This window comes from Cydia strobilella, chromosome 23 (assembly GCF_947568885.1).
Source record: "Cydia strobilella chromosome 23, ilCydStro3.1, whole genome shotgun sequence".
In the NCBI taxonomy this organism is placed as follows: Eukaryota; Metazoa; Arthropoda; class Insecta; order Lepidoptera; family Tortricidae; genus Cydia; species Cydia strobilella.
In genome coordinates this window covers 7,177,372-7,196,401 of record NC_086063.1, presented here as the reverse complement: position 1 = coordinate 7,196,401, position 19,030 = coordinate 7,177,372, and the positions used below count along the sequence as shown (strand labels likewise).

The following is a 19,030-nucleotide window of genomic DNA, read 5'->3' as shown; positions in this document are numbered from 1 at the left end:
CAAACTTGTTCATGAAATGTTGTTTTTATTTGTTTGACTGTCTTTGTCTTCTATTACACAACTATCGTTATCGATAAAAAAAAAACTAACTCTAGCAAGATTGCGACAGTCTTGTTTTGCCGTGAAAATTCCGGGCTCTGTTGATAAACGATAAATTAATTGTTAACAAGCAGAAACGTCTGCCAACGATGCTATTAAGCTTAGAATAAATTTAAAAGTGGAAGAATTACTGCCTCGAGTGAGACTTGAACTCACGGCCTTTGGATTGATACTCCAGCGCCCTGCCAATTGAGCTACCAAGACCTCATCTATAGTCAGCAAATCTTCCCAGTATATTGGGTCTAGATGACCCTAGCGACATCTACCGTAAGAGCGTTACACTTCGTAAACGGCCACCGTAGTTCCAAGTCATATCGGAAATTCACCAGTTACGATGATAAACAATCTCAATCTGGATCGCAATTAAGTCCCATTTTTAAAATATATAATATTTAGATCACTGACATTATTTTTAGTCGCTTTCCGAATCCGAAACATGTCGCCAAAAAGCGACTAAAAATAATAGTGAGTGAAACCGTACTGATCTAAATATTTTGAAATATGTCTCACGGTAGTTTAATTTCGATTAAGTCCCATTTTAGTAAATTATATTGTGTAATAATCGTGAAAATTTAAATCAATGCTAGGTAATGTTATTTTACATACCTGCGCCTCTTAAACCTTTTAGGGCACTGGTCACACTTGTACCGCTTGTCGTCGTAGTGTGTGGCTCGCTTGTGTGAGTGTAGATTTGAACGCTGGGAGAAGGTTGCGCCGCATACGTCACACGCGAATGGGCGTTCACCTGGAACAAACATTATTATTGTCGTTGGCTTAACCCTTAAATGCATGATTTTTTGTATAACTTTTTAATAAATTGAAATAGATGTGTCATGCTGTATAAAAGTAATAAATGTGATTTTGGATAGCTGCATATTGAGCCGCGGACCATCAAATATACGATGCATATATACATCATTATGCATTTAAGGGTTAAGAAGCAAACTCTATTTAATGGGATAAAATGTGACGTTTTCAAGTAAACGGTACCACATTGTCGCAGGGACCGGACAACCCTTTCCGCGATAAAACCCTTTCAATGGGCGACACTTAAACACGGCTAACACATTGAAAGACTTTCCTGCAAAGAAACTGCAAGCCCATTCATACCCTTACCTTTGACTAACCCTTACCGAAGAGCTAACCAAAAATAAGGCTAGCTCTTAATAAGGGTTACCCTTATCTTTAAGCGCTTTTTATAAAGGTTTCCCTTTGCGTGAAAGAGACAGGATTAGTATATATCTACGGTATTGTATGAAAAGGAAAGAAAATACGTGTCTAGTCAAAGAACGCCTCCGTCGCCGCCGACGATCGCTCGGATTCGAAGTAATGTGTGCTTTATGAACAAGGTAGACGACTTAAATTAGCACGCTTATATGCTAAAAGGGAAGCCCTTTATAAGGCTAACCCTTATAAGCAATATGCAAAGTGTTGGTGAGCGGATGATAAGGGTTTTGTAAGGTTATTTGGGCTACCGATTACTCAAATGTGATAGCTTTATATAAGGGTTTTTAAAACCAAAACAAAGGGTTTCGTCTGGCAAAGGGTATGGTGAGTTAAGCCTTATGCAATACCCTTATAAAACCCCGATAAGGGATAGCGGGCCGGTCCCTGCATTGTCGCTTACCATAAGGTCGAAATTTGCTAATATCTTTATACGAATAAGTCAGGGTCCTTATGGCAAGCGACAAAGTGGTACCTTTTGCTTGAAGACGACACAAATAAATAATTTAAGACTTTACGAGTTGCAAATATGTTCCTCCGTTCGAAGGTGACATGTTTCGGAGAGCTTATTAGGTCTCCGTCGAGTACCGCTTTGTTTACGTTGCCTGTTACGCTAAATTAAAATTAATTCACAGGAGTTTAAATTGAATTTGATGATCAATTTATCACTACACTTTATAAAGCAGTCCCCCGCCGCGTCTGTTTGTGTGTATGTATGTTCGTGATAAACTCAAAAACGACTTAACGGATTTTCATGCGGTGACTAAAGTCCCGGAAACGTATTAAGTAAATAATATCGTTATAAGGTTGACTGGAAGAGATCCCTTATAGGGATAAGTCCGCCTTTGTACATTGTATATATTTATGTTCTTTTATTGTGTTTGTAATCTGTCTTATGTACAATAAAGTGTTTACATACATACATACATAAATACGTCCATTCCTCGTTTTTGTCTAATACAATCAATAGGCGTAAAATAAACGTTTTCTACCGTATTTATAACAATATTATATACTTAGTGCCAGTTGCAGCACCATCCGCACTTGCCAGAGTGATCAACGATACCCGGCGGCGTATTTACAAATGCTATACTGATATGGTTCAGATGCGAACTGAACTAGATTAGCTTTTAATATTGTCTTCGGTTACCGCGATAGTTACTCATGAAATAAAACTATGAAAACGGATTATATCGCGTATATTGAATTTATAATACATCCCGACGTTTCGAACTCTTTACAGCGTTCGTGGTCAACGGGTGACTGAGGAAAAATTACAAAATGCAAAAATACCCACATACTAAAATAATGAACAATCATAGACTACAAACTTTAAGGCTGGTTGTACATGCAAAATCGGTTCATAAGGCTAGTTATACACTATAATTATTTTTCAAAGATATATATATATACGCGATAAAAAAATGTCATGGATAAAGCCAATCACTCAATCAAGTTTGATAAGCCTCTGGTTCTTGCCAAGGAGAAGCGTTACATACCCAGAATGCTGCGCGAGGCCATTGAGATTAAGAAATATCCAAACTTTAATAGGGAAGATGGCTTTTCTCTACCACCAGCTTGGGATCCTGTAGTCCACCTGATAAAGGAGCAAGCGAGACATAGACTGTGAGACCGTAGTGTTGGATGATGCTGGACATTCTGATGTTTTGAAAAGATGTGTCCCGCCGAGTTTGTTGCCGGTCCCATATTGGGATACCCTCCTACAATTTAGGAGGGAATTAAATCTTCTCGGGTCCGTGGTGTAGGGTTGGAGCCGGCATAGTTTTTTTTTATCGCGTATCTTTGAAAAATAATTATAGTGTATAACTAGCCTTATGAACCGATTTTGCATGTACAACCAGCCTTAAAGTTTGTAGTCTATGATTGTTCATTATTTTAGTATGTGGGTATTTTTGCATTTTGTAATTTTTCCTCAGTCACCCGTTGACCACGAACGCTGTAAAGAGTTCGAAACGTCGGGATGTATTATAAATTCAATATACGCGATATAATCCGTTTTCATAGTTTTATTTCATAGATTAGCTTTTCTTTGGACAAAACTTAACAAAACCCTAATCTATTATAGTATAGAAATTTACTGAAATCGTATATAGACTTTATTAACTAAATTCATACGGATATTGTTACTACAAACGCTAGTCTGTTGCGATCTAAAATTTGAATAATATTTTAGTAACCACTCCGATTGTATTAAGTAAATTACCGTTCATGCAAATTACTTAACAATGCCTAAGATTTTATTTTACTTTTAGAATTATTTCAGTTGATAGGTACGAGTACTCCCTTTAGTACCGTTTGGTAACCAAAATTTCGTAACCAGCTACAGAATGGGAATCAAGATTCCCAGTTTGAAGCCGGTTACGTATTGGGCCAGCGTGTTACCAGTGTTACCGTTTGGTACCTATATTATTAGGTTTTGTGAGAGCAAAATGTTTGAATATTATCGCGACAAAAGCAAATAAAGCTTCATTTGAGTAAATAAGTATTATTAAAATTTAGGTATCATATTCAAACGATACTGACGTTACTAAACTCGACTAGGTTTTGTCATGAATAATAAGCAAAAAGCTAATCCATTTGAGTGACTACTTTTTACCGAAACGGTATAGATATTGTTTACTAATATGCATAAACAAAAGCTCCCCTATTATAATCTGAGTCGTGACTGAAATAGTTTAGCTTTTGCGCACGCGCCGCACACGAACGGCTTGCGGCCCGAGTGCACCACGCCGTGCATCTCCAGGTTGTGTGTGACCCGTGCTATGCCGGGTCGCTAGTATATATAATAATATAGTACCGGTATGTATGCGCATGTGGTCCTTGACCTCGGCGCGGCGCGCGAAGCCCTTCCCGCACGCGCCGCACACGAACGGCTTGCGGCCCGAGTGCACCACGCCGTGCATCTCCAGGTTGTGTGTGACCCGTGCTATGCCGGGTCGCTAGTATATATAATAATATAGTACCGGTATGTATGCGCATGTGGTCCTTGACCTCGGCGCGGCGCGCGAAGCCCTTCCCGCACGCGCCGCACACGAACGGCTTGCGGCCCGAGTGCACCACGCCGTGCATCTCCAGGTTGTGTGTGACCCGTGCTATGCCGGGTCGCTAGTATATATAATAATATAGTACCGGTATGTATGCGCATGTGGTCCTTGACCTCGGCGCGGCGCGCGAAGCCCTTCCCGCACGCGCCGCACACGAACGGCTTGCGGCCCGAGTGCACCACGCCGTGCATCTCCAGGTTGTGTGTGACCCGTGCTATGCCGGGTCGCTAGTATATATAATAATATAGTACCGGTATGTATGCGCATGTGGTCCTTGACCTCGGCGCGGCGCGCGAAGCCCTTCCCGCACGCGCCGCACACGAACGGCTTGCGGCCCGAGTGCACCACGCCGTGCATCTCCAGGTTGTGCTGCGTGCCGAACGCTTTACCTGAGGAACGCACCGCACATTACATAAACAATACTACATTATTGCAGGGGCCGGGAAAATTGTAAGGTTTCACATACAAACATTCCAGATTAAATTAAGATTGATAGATGGGCGTTTTCTAAAATAAATATTCAAAACCCGATTCTCACAAATCGTGGTGATTTTGGGTTCTTTCAACTCAGAATCACTAGCATATTCAATTTTGATGAATTGAAAAAAAAAATGTATGAAAATTTTACGTTCCACAGACGTGCGCGCCACGAAAAAAATCCACGGCGGCGGCGTGGGATTTTTTAACTTTGCAATATTAAGACGTACAATGAAAAACCACACTTAAACAATAGTACATTATTGTCGAGGCTCGGAAGTAGCTACTTGCTCGCTGAGGATTCGTTTTAAACGGACGACCTTGGGAGTCCGTTTAATTGAATCCGAAGCCAGCAGTAGCTTTCCAGCCGAGTCATATATAGTGCTTTTCTCAAAAATGGCGCCATAAATACAAATATAATAGAAATATGAAGCAACGTTTTTATGTATATATTTTCACAGAAAAAAGTGAAAAGATTAGATTTGCCGCCGTTTTATTTTTGTAATAAAAAATAGAAGTGTATTTTTCTGCTGAAAATACGCCAACCTATTTGAGACACCTAAATAGTCGCGGTACCAACATTATAATAATAAGTACTGATCATCTGTTTGGCTGTTTCATGGACTATGCCTTGATTTGATATGGCCACACTTTTAAAAAATTTAGAACTCGACAAATAATGGAATTTGTATGCAACATTGCAGTCCCGAAATCGAGACTGCAATGTTTTTAACTTTTTAATTTTTTGACTGACCATAAACTACGCACTTCGCGACCTACTTTTTAACCGGCAACGTCGACTTTGCCGTCCATTTTTGAGAAAAAGAACTTTATTAAGTAAACTGAAAAGATGACTTAATCTCTTTTCGTGACAGAAATATTTTGTTTGCAATTTTTATAGTTGTCGTGCACAAATAGTACATTATTGTCGAGGCTCGGAAGTAGCTACTTGCTGGCTGAGGATTCGTTTTAAACGGACGACCTTGGGAGTCCGTTTAATTGAATCCGAAGCCAGCAAGTAGCCTTCCAGCCGAGTCATATATAGTGCTTTTCTCAAAAATGGCGCAATGAATACAAATATAATAGAAATATTTTACAGAAGCAACGTTCTTATGTATATATTTTCACAGAAAAAAGTAATAAGATTTGCTTTGCCGCCGTTTTATTTTTTTAATTAAAAATAGAAGTGTATTTTTCTGCTAAAAATACGCCAACCTATTTGAGACACCTAAATAGTCGCGGTACCAACATTATAATTATAAGTACTGATCATCTGTTTGGCTGTTTAATGGATGTTTCGATAGCTATAAGGTTCGGTATTGAATACTCTCAAAAATTAAAGATATTTGCGTATTGTCACAGCGATGGTTTATTTGCAACTAAACTGGTTTACATGGGCATCGATATTAATCTAGCGTCTAGCGGGAGACATGCATGTGTCTCTGTGCGTATATTTGTCTAAACATGCCGCCTACCAAAAAATACATTTTTTCACTCAGGCATAATCAAAAGACGATAACGTTATTATTTAGAGGGGGCTTCAATTAATCTAACAACTAAATCGCACTCATAATAGGCAATTACATACACATGCATGTTCGCTCTTACAAATTTACTTATAAGAAAATAAAGGGTAAGAACCGATCAAAGGCCCGTCGGAATACATAATCAGCAAAAGTAAGGTACTAATAATACGTATAATCAGTGATATTTGTTCAATTCTTATACGAGAAATTACTAAAAATTTCTGTAAAGTAAAGACTCAAGGGCATTTTTGGTACATACCACAACACAATCATGCAACAAATAATGCGAAATCACAATTATTGATCGTTAGTATTAACAGGCAGTTCACATAATTTTGACACTGAACGTTTGATAACATCCCCGCGACAACGCACACTATAGACACGTGTCACACCATCCGGACCTGGGTGCTTGTCCAGCACCCGACCAAGTGACCATTTTCCTGGTGGAAGTTGATCGTCCTTTATCAATACAATATCGCCGAGGTCGAATTCACGTTCGCGTTTCAACCACTTTGGCCTTTCTTGAAGACGGGAGAGATATTCATTTTGCCACTTATGCCAGAAATCTCTGACGAGTTTTTGGGTGAATTGCCAACGTAATAACCTGTTAGTGTTGATCTCCAGTAAATCAGGGTTAGGTATGGTAACTGGCGCCTCCCCGATGAGAAAATGTCCAGGTGTGAGTACTTCGACATCTGGGTCGGTTGTGTCCACAGGAATCAAAGGCCGACTGTTCAAACACGCCTCAATCTCACATAACGTCGTGCTTAACTCTTCGAAGGTGAGATTGGCGGTGAGTATTCTTTTTAAGTGGAACTTTACTGATTTGACGCCAGCCTCCCACAGACCTCCAAAGTTTGGGCTATATGGAGGTATGAAGTGCCATTGCGTTCCATCGTCAGCAAGTATGCCACGTATCCGCTCTGGGAGTTCTAAATTTGATTCTTTCCATGCTATGGTCAAGGCCTTGTCGGCGCCGACAAAGTTGCGTCCATGGTCACTCCATAGGTGCGTGCATCTTCCTCGACGAGCAACAAAACGCTTGAAGGCGCCTATGAAGGATTCTGAGGTCATATCGCCTACCAGTTCGAGATGGATGCATTTGACTACCATGCAGACAAAAATTGCAATATAGGCCTTATTAGATTTTGCTCCCCTGCCTCTTGACATCAAAACTTGTATTGGCCCAGCAAAATCTACGCCGCTATGTAAGAATGGTCGGGCTTGCGTTATGCGAACTTTAGGTAGGTCTCCCATAATCTGTGTTCGTGTAATCGCTCTTTGTCTGGCGCAAACTACACATTTGTGAATGTGTGCTTTAATTGCATTTTTAACTCTGAGGATCCAGTACTTTGAACGTAGATAGACAAACATTAACGGCATCGTGCCATGCAGAGTTTTCTGATGAGCATCTGCTATTATTAACAGTGTCAACGCATTTCTACTATTAAGTATAATAGGATGTTTTCTTTCTTCAGGAATGTCAGCATTCCTAAGTCTTCCGCCTACCCTGAGAACATTTTTCTCATCAAGGTAAGGATTCAACCCCTTTATTGCGCTATCCCTTTTTACATCTTTGCCTTTCACTAGATTGTCTAGCTCCGCACCAAACTCTCTTCTTTGTTCTATTTTTATACATCTTATTAAAGCATCTTCTAGTTCTGTAGTTGTTAATTCCTTTTGTATGTTTTCAGGGGTCTTCTTACTATTAAGGAATCGCAAGCCATAAACAACGGTCTTCATCAGCTCTGACAATGTATCAAACTCTTCAAATTTAATTCCAGGTTCTTCACTTTCTATATTCACGTTTACTTGTATATTTCTCTTTCTTTCTAATTCTGTTTCTTTTATTTCAGGTCTTCTATATGGAATGTCGTCAGTCTGCAGCCACTTCGGGCCTCTCCACCATTTTTGATCTTGTACTAGTATTTTAAGGGTTGTTCCTCTACTCGCGACGTCGGCTGGGTTATCTTCAGAGGCAACATGGTACCACCTTTGATTGCCAATGTTGTCTAATATCTCGACGACTCGATTGCTGACAAATACGTTCCACCTTCCCGGGTCACCCAATAGCCATGAGAGCACGACAGAAGAATCTGTCCAGGCATATACGTGAGTGTCAGGTATTCTCATTGCTTCTTTTACTTGTTTGAGTAGTCTAGACAGGAGCACCGCTGCGCACAATTCCAGTCTTGGAAGAGATACTGGTTTCACAGGTGCGACGCGTGTTTTGGCAGCAATTATTCCTGTTCGTATTTCTCCTTCTTCTGTCTCAACTCTGAGGTAAGCTACAGCTCCATATGCCTTTGTGGATGCATCACAGTACCCATGCACTGAAACTGCTTGCACATTACGTTGAGTCGTATATAGCCATCGATCTACTTCGATATCGCAGAGGTAATCAAAGCTTTGACGTAAGTTTATCCATTTTTGCTTAACATCAGCACTGACCTCCTCATCCCAGCTAATACCCTGAAGCCATAAATGTTGTAGTAAACTTTTAGCTGGTAGAATTGCAGGAGCCAACCAACCAAGAGGATCAAATAATCTTTGTACTTGAGCAAGTATATTTCGTTTGGTTACAATTTCAGGAATGTTGGGTAGCTCTAAGGTATATTGAAAAGTGTCGTTGCCCACATTCCAGGATAGTCCCAATGCTTGAATCGTTCCATCTAACTTGATATCCATCTTAACTCGCGAACTTCGCTGCGACGCTTCAATTTGCTCCAGGAACTCTCGTTTGTTTGAGGTCCATTTTTGTAAGTGAAAACCTCCTCGCTGAAGTATGCTCTTTACTTCCCGTGCTGTGGTTATGGCCTCGTCCACGTTGTCATTCCCGGATATCAAATCATCCATATAGAAGTCCTCCTTGATGACTCTTGCCGCATTAGGTTGGTCCTTGCCTTCATCCATAGCTATCTGATGGAGCGTCTTGACGGCTAAATAAGGAGCCGATGCCGTCCCAAAGGTAACTCTAAGTAGGCGATAATCTTTAATTTCTTCGTTTGGATTATTACGCCATAGTAGCCGTTGATAGTTGGTGTCAGACTTTGTTACCAGTATTTGGCGGTACATTTTTTCAACATCGGCCACAAAACATACCTTTCTCATCCTCCAACGCATGATAATGTTTCGCAAGTCTTCTTGTAGCTGGGGTCCGACTAGTAAATCATCGTTTAATGATTTGTTATTGGAACCCTTGGCTGACGCGTCAAATACGACTCTACATTTCGTTGTCTCTTTCTCCTCTCTTATTATAGCATGGTGCGATAAATAGACAGCTGGATCTTCCATCTCCTCTTCTGGAACTTCTTCCATATGGTTCATGGCTAGGTACTCATCAAGCACTCTGGTATATTCAGTTTTCAATTGAGGCATCCTATCGAAACGTGATTCTAACTGCTTAAGTCGTTTCATTCTGGTATCACCTTGTGTTGCTTGAGGCTGTTTATTTCTCATAGGTAGCTTCACCACATACTTCCCATCTTCAGTCCTGGAATGAAGTGTTTCATATATTTCTTCACAGAGTCTTTCGTCTGCTGTATATGCTCTTTTACCAGGTGTTTCTAACTCCCACATGTTTTTCACCATATTATCCAGGTCTAAGTGATGATGCATTGCGATTACATCCTCTTGAGAGTTTGATTCATCAATTTCTCCGAAGATAATCCAACCCAGGCTGGTTAGCTGAGCAATCGGTTTTCCTGGTGGACCCTTGATGATTTTTTCTTTTAAGATTCGTGAGTACACTTTCACTCCTAGAAGCAAATCTATTCTTCCAGGTTTGTCAAATGTCGGATCTGCTAGAGGGAGATCTTTCAAATGCGCCCAATCACCTGACTCTTCATTTATAGGTACCCTTTTGGAAGGTAGCACCTTTGTTACTCGCGTAGGCATGACATACATCTTTACATTGAGGTTAAATTTATTCTCATATCGTGAAAGAACATCTAATCGGACGGTATGATTCACCCTCGTGTTGGTTTCGCCCACGCCCGTAATTCTTCCTCTAACAGACTCCCTCTTCACTTTAAATAGTTGAGTTGCCCTTTCAGTGATAAACGTCGCTTGTGATCCTTTATCCACCAACGCTCGCAGCAGGATCACCCTTCCCGTCGTATCTCGTACTGGTACTATCGCCGTAGCCAATAGCCCAGCTGATTCATCTGCTGCAAAATTGGCCACTATATCTTCTAACCTTTCATCGTCGTTTTGGCTCCCGTCGTCGATTTCTTCCATTTTGGCATGTGCAGAAACGTCAGTTGTCCTATTCTCTTCAGTTGCTGACGTAACTCCTTGATAGCTACTTTGATGGAGGAGTGAATGGTGTCGACGATGGCAGACCTTGCAGAATACCTTTAGTTTACAGAACAACACTGAGTGTCCTGGCAGGAGACAATTATAGCACAATTTTTGATTCTTAGCAAACTCGCTTCTTTCGCTTGGATCTAATTTCCCAAATTGCTTGCAATGGTATAAAGCATGAGCCTCTTGACAGAAAAGACAATTTTTTTCGGATATAGTACTAGCGTGAAATGATCGTTCTTTAACTGTCTTGGTTTGCGATGACGCTGCAGACGTAAGTTCCAATGTATGTATTTTATTCTCCAAGAAGTGAAACAAATCATTGATGGTAGGCAGATCCCCAGTTTCTTGTAGGCTCACGTGCTCCTCCCATTGTTTGTGGCTCTCTGAATCCAATTTTTGAGTCGCTAAGAATATAAGCATGGGATCCCAAGTATCAGTGTTTATCGACAGACCTTTAAAGCTGTAAAGGCATTCTTTCATATTATCAACTAATGTTTTCAATTGGCTAGGAGATTGACTCAGCATTTTTTTTGATGAAAACAGCCTTTTGAGAATTGCATTGACCACCAGACGTTTATGACTGTAACGTTTCTTCAATGTATCCCAAGCGGGTCTGTAATTCTTCTCCACTACTTTATAATGCTTTAAGGTTGTGCTGGCTTCTCCGATTAAACAAGACTTTAGGTAATAAAACCGCTGCACGTCACTCAATGACTGGTTATTGTGAATTATTGATGTAAAAATATCTTCAAATGCCTGCCATTCTTCATAAACACCAGAAAACTTCGGCAATTCCAAACGAGGTAATTTCACATCCATTACTGTCTTAATATCTCCAGAAACTGCCGAAATATTCATGGGCGTGCCAGCCGGTGTAGGTGTGTTAAAGTCCAACAGGTCTTGAAGCGTAGTTTTTAGATTCAAGTATTTTTCTTCACATTTATCGTAATAATTCTCAACGAAGTATAACAGAGTTTGCCTTTGTTCCGCAGTTGATATTTTTAGTAACTCGGAATGTAATTTCTTAAATGATGACCAGTACTCGTCAATATATTGCATGCGCACCTTGACGTAACCAAGGGTTAACCTGTCCTTAGGGCATTTTTTGTAATTAATTTCCGCTTTCTTGATACTGTTGTATATATCTTCTAATTGCACCGAAATTTCGTCTATTGATGGTGTAGCCATGTCGATCAACAACAAATAACGTTATAAGTCTCAAAACAACAAAGTTATTCACTTTTATAACTCGCGACAATAACTTCACCGCCGAGAATTGCAATGATTTTATGTAAACAACTACACTTTGCACTCGATCCAGTTATCGCCGCGCCGGCCGGCCGGTGATTATCTTATTATTCTTTTGATTCCCATCCGGTTCGATTATGGACCATGTTTCGATAGCTATAAGGTTCGGTATTGAATACTCTCAAAAATTAAAGATATTTGCGTATTGTCACAGCGATGGTTTATTTGCAACTAAACTGGTTTACATGGGCATCGATATTAATCTAGCGTCTAGCGGGAGACATGCATGTGTCTCTGTGCGTATATTTGTCTAAACAATGGACCTTTGCCTGCATTTGATATGGCCACTTCAACTTTTAAAAAGTTTGGAACTCGACAAATAATGGAATTTGTATGCAACATTGCAGTCCCGAAATCGAGACTGCAATGTTTTTAACTTTTTAATTTTTTGACTGACCATAAACAACGCACTTCGCGACCTACTTTTTAACCGGCAACGTCGACTTTGCCGTCCATTTTTGAGAAAAATTTATTTGTTCACCCTAAATGGACTAAGCCGGGACCTTTTGGCTGTAAAAAGCAATCCAGCAACCAAAAACACTCTTTCGCGTCGCTGACTCGGCGCGAACTTTAAACTACATGTGAAAAAATTGTTCACACTAAAATGTGACGTAATGGACATTTTGGGACATCTTTTTTTAATAGCGGGATGGAGAATGCTGTCGATTTTGAGTAGAATGAGCCCAAGAAAGTCCAGATTTGAAAGAATCAGGTTTTCGATATTTATTTTAGAAAACGCCTAGATAACTGGGGTATAGGTATTGTGTTCTAACCGCATATGTTACACTCGAACTCTTTGAGCCCCGAGTGCGTCTTGTGATGCTGGTTGAGGTTCTGCAGTGTGAAGAAACATTTGCCGCAAGCCTCGCATTTGAACGGTCGGGGACGGTCCTGTAAATGGTATACCATTAATACACAAGTCAATGGAGTTAACAATCGCACACCACAGAGGGCGCTGAGATTTAATTTTAATTAGGGATGTAACCGATACCGATTTTTGAAATAAATAATCGGCGATACCGATATCGATGGCTTTTAGTTAGTTAATAAATATAAAAAATATAAAGAACAATGTACTTAATTATGTATAAAACTTGTGTTTAATAGACACTCGATTTTGTGAAGTGTGAAAAACTGAAAAATAAAAAGAAAGAAAAATGCCAAATCAAAATCAAAGAAACTGTTTGTACCTAATAACTAGATCACTATTATTGGGAAATCACTATTATTAATTATTTATTATTGACGTTTAAATTGGTTTTATAAATAAATTATTATGATTATGATTATGAAAACATTTATTTAGGTAATCATCAAGCAATCACAAGTTCACTTTAGGTAGATTTTTGTTGAAGAAACAAAGTTTATTCAAATTATTAGCAGATAATCGCGCAAATAATTTTGTATTTACGCTTTTCAAACTGTGATATCGGCTGTATGCTGTATTTAAATCGGCGATGCCGATTGTATCGGCCGATATATCGGTATCGGTATCGTTACACAGCTAGTTTTAACTAAGATTCATCATCATCATCATCATGTCAGCCGATAGACGTCCACTGCTGGACATAGGCCTCCCCCAAGGCTCGCCACTCCGACCGATCCTGTGCCGCTCGCAACCACCGAATTCCCGCGACTTTCACCAGGTCGTCGCTCCATCTCGTTGGAGGCCTACCGGCAGTTCGTCTTCCGGTACGCGGACGCCACTCCAGAACCTTCCGGCCCCACCGGCCATCAGTTCTGCGAGCAATGTGCCCCGCCCACTGCCACTTAAGGTTTGCAATTCTGCGAGCTATATCGGTGACCCTAGTTCTACTGCGGATATCATCATTTCTGACTCTATCACGCAGAGAAACCCCGAGCATAGCTCTCTCCATTGCCCTTTGCGTGACCTTGAGCCTTCTTATGAGGCCCATCGTTAGCGCCCACGTCTCAGATCCGTATGTCATCACTGGCAACACACACTGGTCAAAGACTTTTGACTTAAGACACTGCGGCAATTTGGACGAAAAGATACTGTGGAGCTTCCCGAACGCTGCCCAACCGAGTCGGATTCGACGAGTGACCTCTTTCTCGAAGTTGGACCTACCTAACTGGACTGTTTGTCCTAGGTATACATAATCGTCAACAACTTCGAGCGCAGAGCCTCCGATTAATACGGGAGTTGGCACAACATGGACGTTAGACATGATCTTCGTCTTGTCCATGTTCATTTTCAGACCAACTCGTTCAGATACTCTGCTGAGATCAGCGAGCATCGCACTGAGGTCCTCCATGGTCTCAGCCATGACTACGATATCATCGGCAAACCGAAGGTGAGTGATGTACTCGCCATTTACATTGATGCCTCGTCCTTTCCAGTCCAGAACCTTAAAGGCATCCTCCAATGCAGCGGTGAACAGCTTTGGGGAGATTACATCTCCTTGTCTGACTCCCCGCTGCAATGGAATAGGCTTCGAGCTCTGGCCCTGTAGTCGGACGGACATGGTGGCGTTTTCGTACAGACACTTCAGCACTTCGATATACCGGTAGTCAATTTGGCACCTTTGGAGAGACTGCAGCACAGCCCAAGTCTCGATCGAATCGAAGGCTTTCTCGTAGTCCACAAATGCAAGGCAAAGGGGGAGGTTATATTCCTCAGTCTTCTGTATAACCTGCCGCAACGCATGTATGTGGTCTACGGTACTATAGCCTTTACGGAAACCTGCTTGTTCGGGAGGCTGGAAGTCGTCAAACCTGCGTGCGAGACGGTTCGTGATGACTCTCGAAAACAGCTTGTAGACATGGCTCAGAAGTGAGATGGGTCTATAATTCTTCAGCAAGGTGTTATCACCTTTTTTGAAGAAGAGCACCACCACACTTCTGTTCCACGCTTGCGGCGTTTTTCCTTCGCGCATGACGGAACTAAACAGCGTCTGAAGGGCCTTAAGGACTGGTTTACCACCCGCCTTCAGGAGTTCGGCCGTAATTCCGTCATCACCTGGGGCTTTGCCATTCTTAAGTTGTTTGAGAGCCATACTAATCTCGTACAGGCTGACGTCCGGGATATCTTCGGTATAGTGTCGAGTTAGTCTAGCTCTAGGGTCTCTAGCTAGATCCACGACGGGTGCTCGGGTTGTTGTGTATAACTGTCCATAGAACTTCTCGACTTCTCCCAAGAGCTCAGGTTTGGATGAGATGATCCTGCCGTCGTCGGTCTTCAGTTTTGTCAGTTGGCTTTGGCCAATAGACAGATCTCTGGCAAACACCTTCGAGCCTCTGTTGCGCTTGATAGCCTCTTCAATACTGTTAGTATTGAATCGGCGTATATCTCGCTTCAGAGACTTCGAGATCCGTCTGTTGAGCTGCCTATAACGACAAACGTCACCTGACGACTGCAGAATCATCTCACGCCTCACCTCCATGAGCTTGAGAGTGGAGTCCGAGTTTCTTGGTTCTTGTACGACGAGTCTTGAAGAACTTGGACCCGACCGTATGAACAGCTTCCACAAACCCGTCGTTGTAATCGTCCAGGTCGCTAGCTAGGCATTCGAACCGGTTTTGAAGTTCGAGCTGAAAGCTCTCGGGGTTTTGGAGCTGGGCCGGTGCCGGGCGGAGCGTAGACTTTATCAGTCGCGATCTCTCAAGCCTAAATTGAATATTCAGTGTGCCTCTTACCATACGGTGATCGCTCCCGGTTTTGACCGAATTGATCACAGAAACATCACTGAATATTTGCTTCTTCGTCGACATGATAAAGTCGATCTCATTCCTTGTTGCACCATCAGGGCTCACCCAGGTCCACTTCCTGTGCTCACGTTTCCTGAAGAAGGAGTTCATCATATAGAGTCCTTCCTTCTCCATGAAACCAGCCAGTAGGTGGCCCCGGTGATTCCTACGCCCCACTCCAAATTGCCCCACTCTCAGCTCTTCACCGTCTCGTTTGCCCAGCTTAGCGTTGAAGTCCCCCATAACAACTGTGAAGTGAGTTTTGGAGCTATGCATGGCTCTGGAGATATCCTCATACATAGCCTCCACCTCATCGTCGGAGTGTGTCGAGGTCGTAACTAAGATTAACCATAAATAATTTCGATACTTTGCAACAGCTCCTCTTTGTAATATCAAAAATAGATATAACTCCGTAATAGATAGATACAGTCTAAGGAAAAAACGTGCCTCGAAAATCACGAAAATTTGATTCTCGATCAGATGGCGCCACTACCTTTGGCCTACTCTCGTATAGAGGGCGTTGACGGTTTCGTTTGTTATTAAACAATTTTAACGCATATCAGTGAAAGGACATGGGTCAAATCATATAAAAATAATTAATGCAAATTAAAAAAAAATCATTTATCCATATTTAAATACATTTTATCGTATTTTTATGAATCTTCATTTTTAGTTTTAAAGTGTGTCGATAGATGGCAGTGAATTTACTGTGGTTACAGAATTTACTATGACAGTACCGCTCTATCCTATTATATCCTCTTTGTTTTTTTTTTTTTATTTAATAATTATGATTAAGTTGGCTTGTTACAAACAAATTTTGGAGGTTTTCCAGTTAACTCTATAAACAAAAATTGGTGTATTGTTACGAGTATTATAAACATACCAAATGCGTCTTGAGATGTGACTGGTGCGTGTATTTGGAAGCGAAGCTCTTGTGGCATACACGGCATGTGTACGGTCGCTGCCCGCTGTGTAAGTTCATATGCTCCGCTAGTAAAGTTTTGGAACTGAAAATAAGTTATTAGTCAAAAAAAATATTTTTTTCATACAAAAATGCACTTATTTTTTACCCAGCCTGTATAGGGATCGTGCGTGTTGGAGGGTCTGCCATCTTGTGGCCTGAATCGGAACCATAAACATGTACATCACATGTAAATTGACGCCAAAGCAAGTGCTGCCATCTTGTGGGCTACTTTGGAAGCATAAACTACACATGAGTAACGTAGCGTAAGCCTCGCGCCAAAAATCTGACGTCTCCTGTGCTGCCCTCTACAGTTTATGCACGCTCCTTATATATCTTTGACTCTATTGTATAAATAAATAAAATTACCTGTATTTCTTATGACAGACGTCGCATTCATGGAATTTGCTTTTGTCTTGACTCGAATTTTCTTTCGAATGTTGAGCTGCAAAAAAAGTGTACGCTATTTTATTCTGTTTTTAAAGCCTGACCAGTAATATATGATCACGTGCCATGTTGCGGAATTTCACTGGAACTAATTTTTTCATACTATACTGAACTGTATGAGAATAACAGCGCCCTCTTGACAATGATCATACATTACTGGTCAGGCTTTATAAATCGATGAACACCGGTAGCATGCACGAAAAAGTGTCACGTTGTGGACAGATCTCCATGGTAACGTTGTGGACAGATCTACATGGTAACGTTGTAGACAGATCTCCATGGTAACGTTACGGCCTTTTCATCAATGACCGATTTTACAGACAACCATTTTTTTATTGTTGTAAGTTCTGGTAGTCTACAAAAGAGGTCGTGAGTTCAATTCCGAATTTACCATTGTGTTTTTCAGAAGCTGTTACGAAATATTTTTTAACATGGATAACAGAGTTGGCCACACAAATCTGGCCCTATAAGGGACGTGCGCGTTAGAGGGTCTGCCATCTTGTGGCCTGAATCGGAAACATGAGCTTCACATTGACACTTCACGCCAAAGCAAGTACTACCATCTTCAGCTCACTTCCGGTTTCTTGTGCAATGTAGGTTCTGCTATCTTGTGGCCTACATTGGAAGCTTAAACTTGACAGTTACATTTATAGACCGCGGACCAGGAACAGATTTCTATGACCAATCTCCTTCCGGGCGAAAACTCGTATAGTGGTTAACGGCTATGTATGAGGAACCCTCGTGGACGTCAGCTGCCGCTCCGTTGGTGGGTTGAGGAATGGCAGTCACCGAAACGCGTAACACGGTATTTCGACCGCGATACAACAGGCTGTCGATTTGCTCCTGTGCTCCTTGCTGCCTACATTTTATGCACGCTCCCTATTCTTTACCCTGAGTCAATATTTTGAATCGCGACGCAAACCCGGATATACAATCCCAATAAAAAAATCATTAGCGCGATGTAGAAATTGCCGCTGCCGGTACAGCGCCATCTACGGTCATATTTGGTAAACCTGTAGTGATACTAACCGACGTGCGCGATGTAGTGGTCCCTGCGCCGCAGCACCTTGTCGCACGTGCGACAGATGTAGACGCGCGCGTCGTGTTGTGTCCTCATGTGTCGCATTATGAAGTCCGCGTCGCCTGCGCAGCGACCGATACGGGATCCTGTTGAAAATTATAAACGTAAATACGCTATAATCATAGAGTAACTTATACTAGAGCGGTACTGTCATAGTAAATTTTGTAACCCCAGTAAATTCACTGCCATCTGTCGACACAGTTTAAAACTAAAAATGAAGATTTATAAAAATACGATAGAATGTATTTAAATATAGATAAATGTTTTTTTTTTATTTGCATTAATTATTTTTATGTTTTTGACCCATGTTCTTTCACTGATATGCGTTAAAATTGTTAAATAACAAACGAAGCCGTCAACGCCATCTATACGACTGTAGGCCAAAACTAGTAGCGCCCTCTGAACGAGAATCAAATTTTCTTGATTTTCGAGGCACGTTTTTTCCTTAGACTGTATCTATCTATTACAGAGTTATATCTATCTTTGCTATAATATAAATGGATGATAATTATAAACTAGTGTCCGGCCGAAACATGTTTTCTTGCCGAAACCGAACGTTCGGCTTTGGCTCTGGTTTCGGCCGAAACCGAAACTTTTGTAGACTTGATAAAATCGTTGAAAAAATGTCATAAAACCGCTTTTATACACATATTAACTGCGTCGACTGTCCAGTGGCGCCCTCATTAGGGAAATTGTGTTATCTAATAGTAATAAACCAATTAATTTCTGTATACATAAATCAGTATATTAATATTGTTGTCCTACTTGTTCCTCAACTTTTGGTACTTGTCACATGATTTGTGGTATTTTTTATAAAAAGGGA

The 19,030-nt window shown here is 41.2% G+C and overlaps 2 protein-coding genes across 2 annotated transcripts in view; both read right to left on the bottom strand.

Moving 5' to 3' along the window:
* The window catches only part of LOC134751707 (zinc finger protein 28 homolog), a 38,507-nt gene that overhangs the window by 8,521 nt on the left and 10,956 nt on the right, over positions 1–19,030 (bottom strand). Inside the window, exons 13-18 of the mRNA XM_063687152.1 lie at positions 18,156–18,293; positions 17,049–17,124; positions 16,602–16,725; positions 12,784–12,901; positions 4,640–4,777; positions 706–844 (exon numbers count right to left, since the gene is read on the bottom strand). Of these exons, the coding sequence (XP_063543222.1) occupies positions 706–844; positions 4,640–4,777; positions 12,784–12,901; positions 16,602–16,725; positions 17,049–17,124; positions 18,156–18,293 (733 nt within the window). The remainder of the gene's footprint in view (positions 1–705; positions 845–4,639; positions 4,778–12,783; positions 12,902–16,601; positions 16,726–17,048; positions 17,125–18,155; positions 18,294–19,030) is intronic.
* On the bottom strand, positions 6,673–9,805 carry LOC134751819 (uncharacterized). The gene has a single exon (XM_063687309.1). The coding sequence runs from the start codon at positions 9,770–9,772 to the stop codon at positions 6,689–6,691; it is 3,084 nt and encodes a 1,027-aa protein (XP_063543379.1). The 5' UTR covers positions 9,773–9,805; the 3' UTR covers positions 6,673–6,688.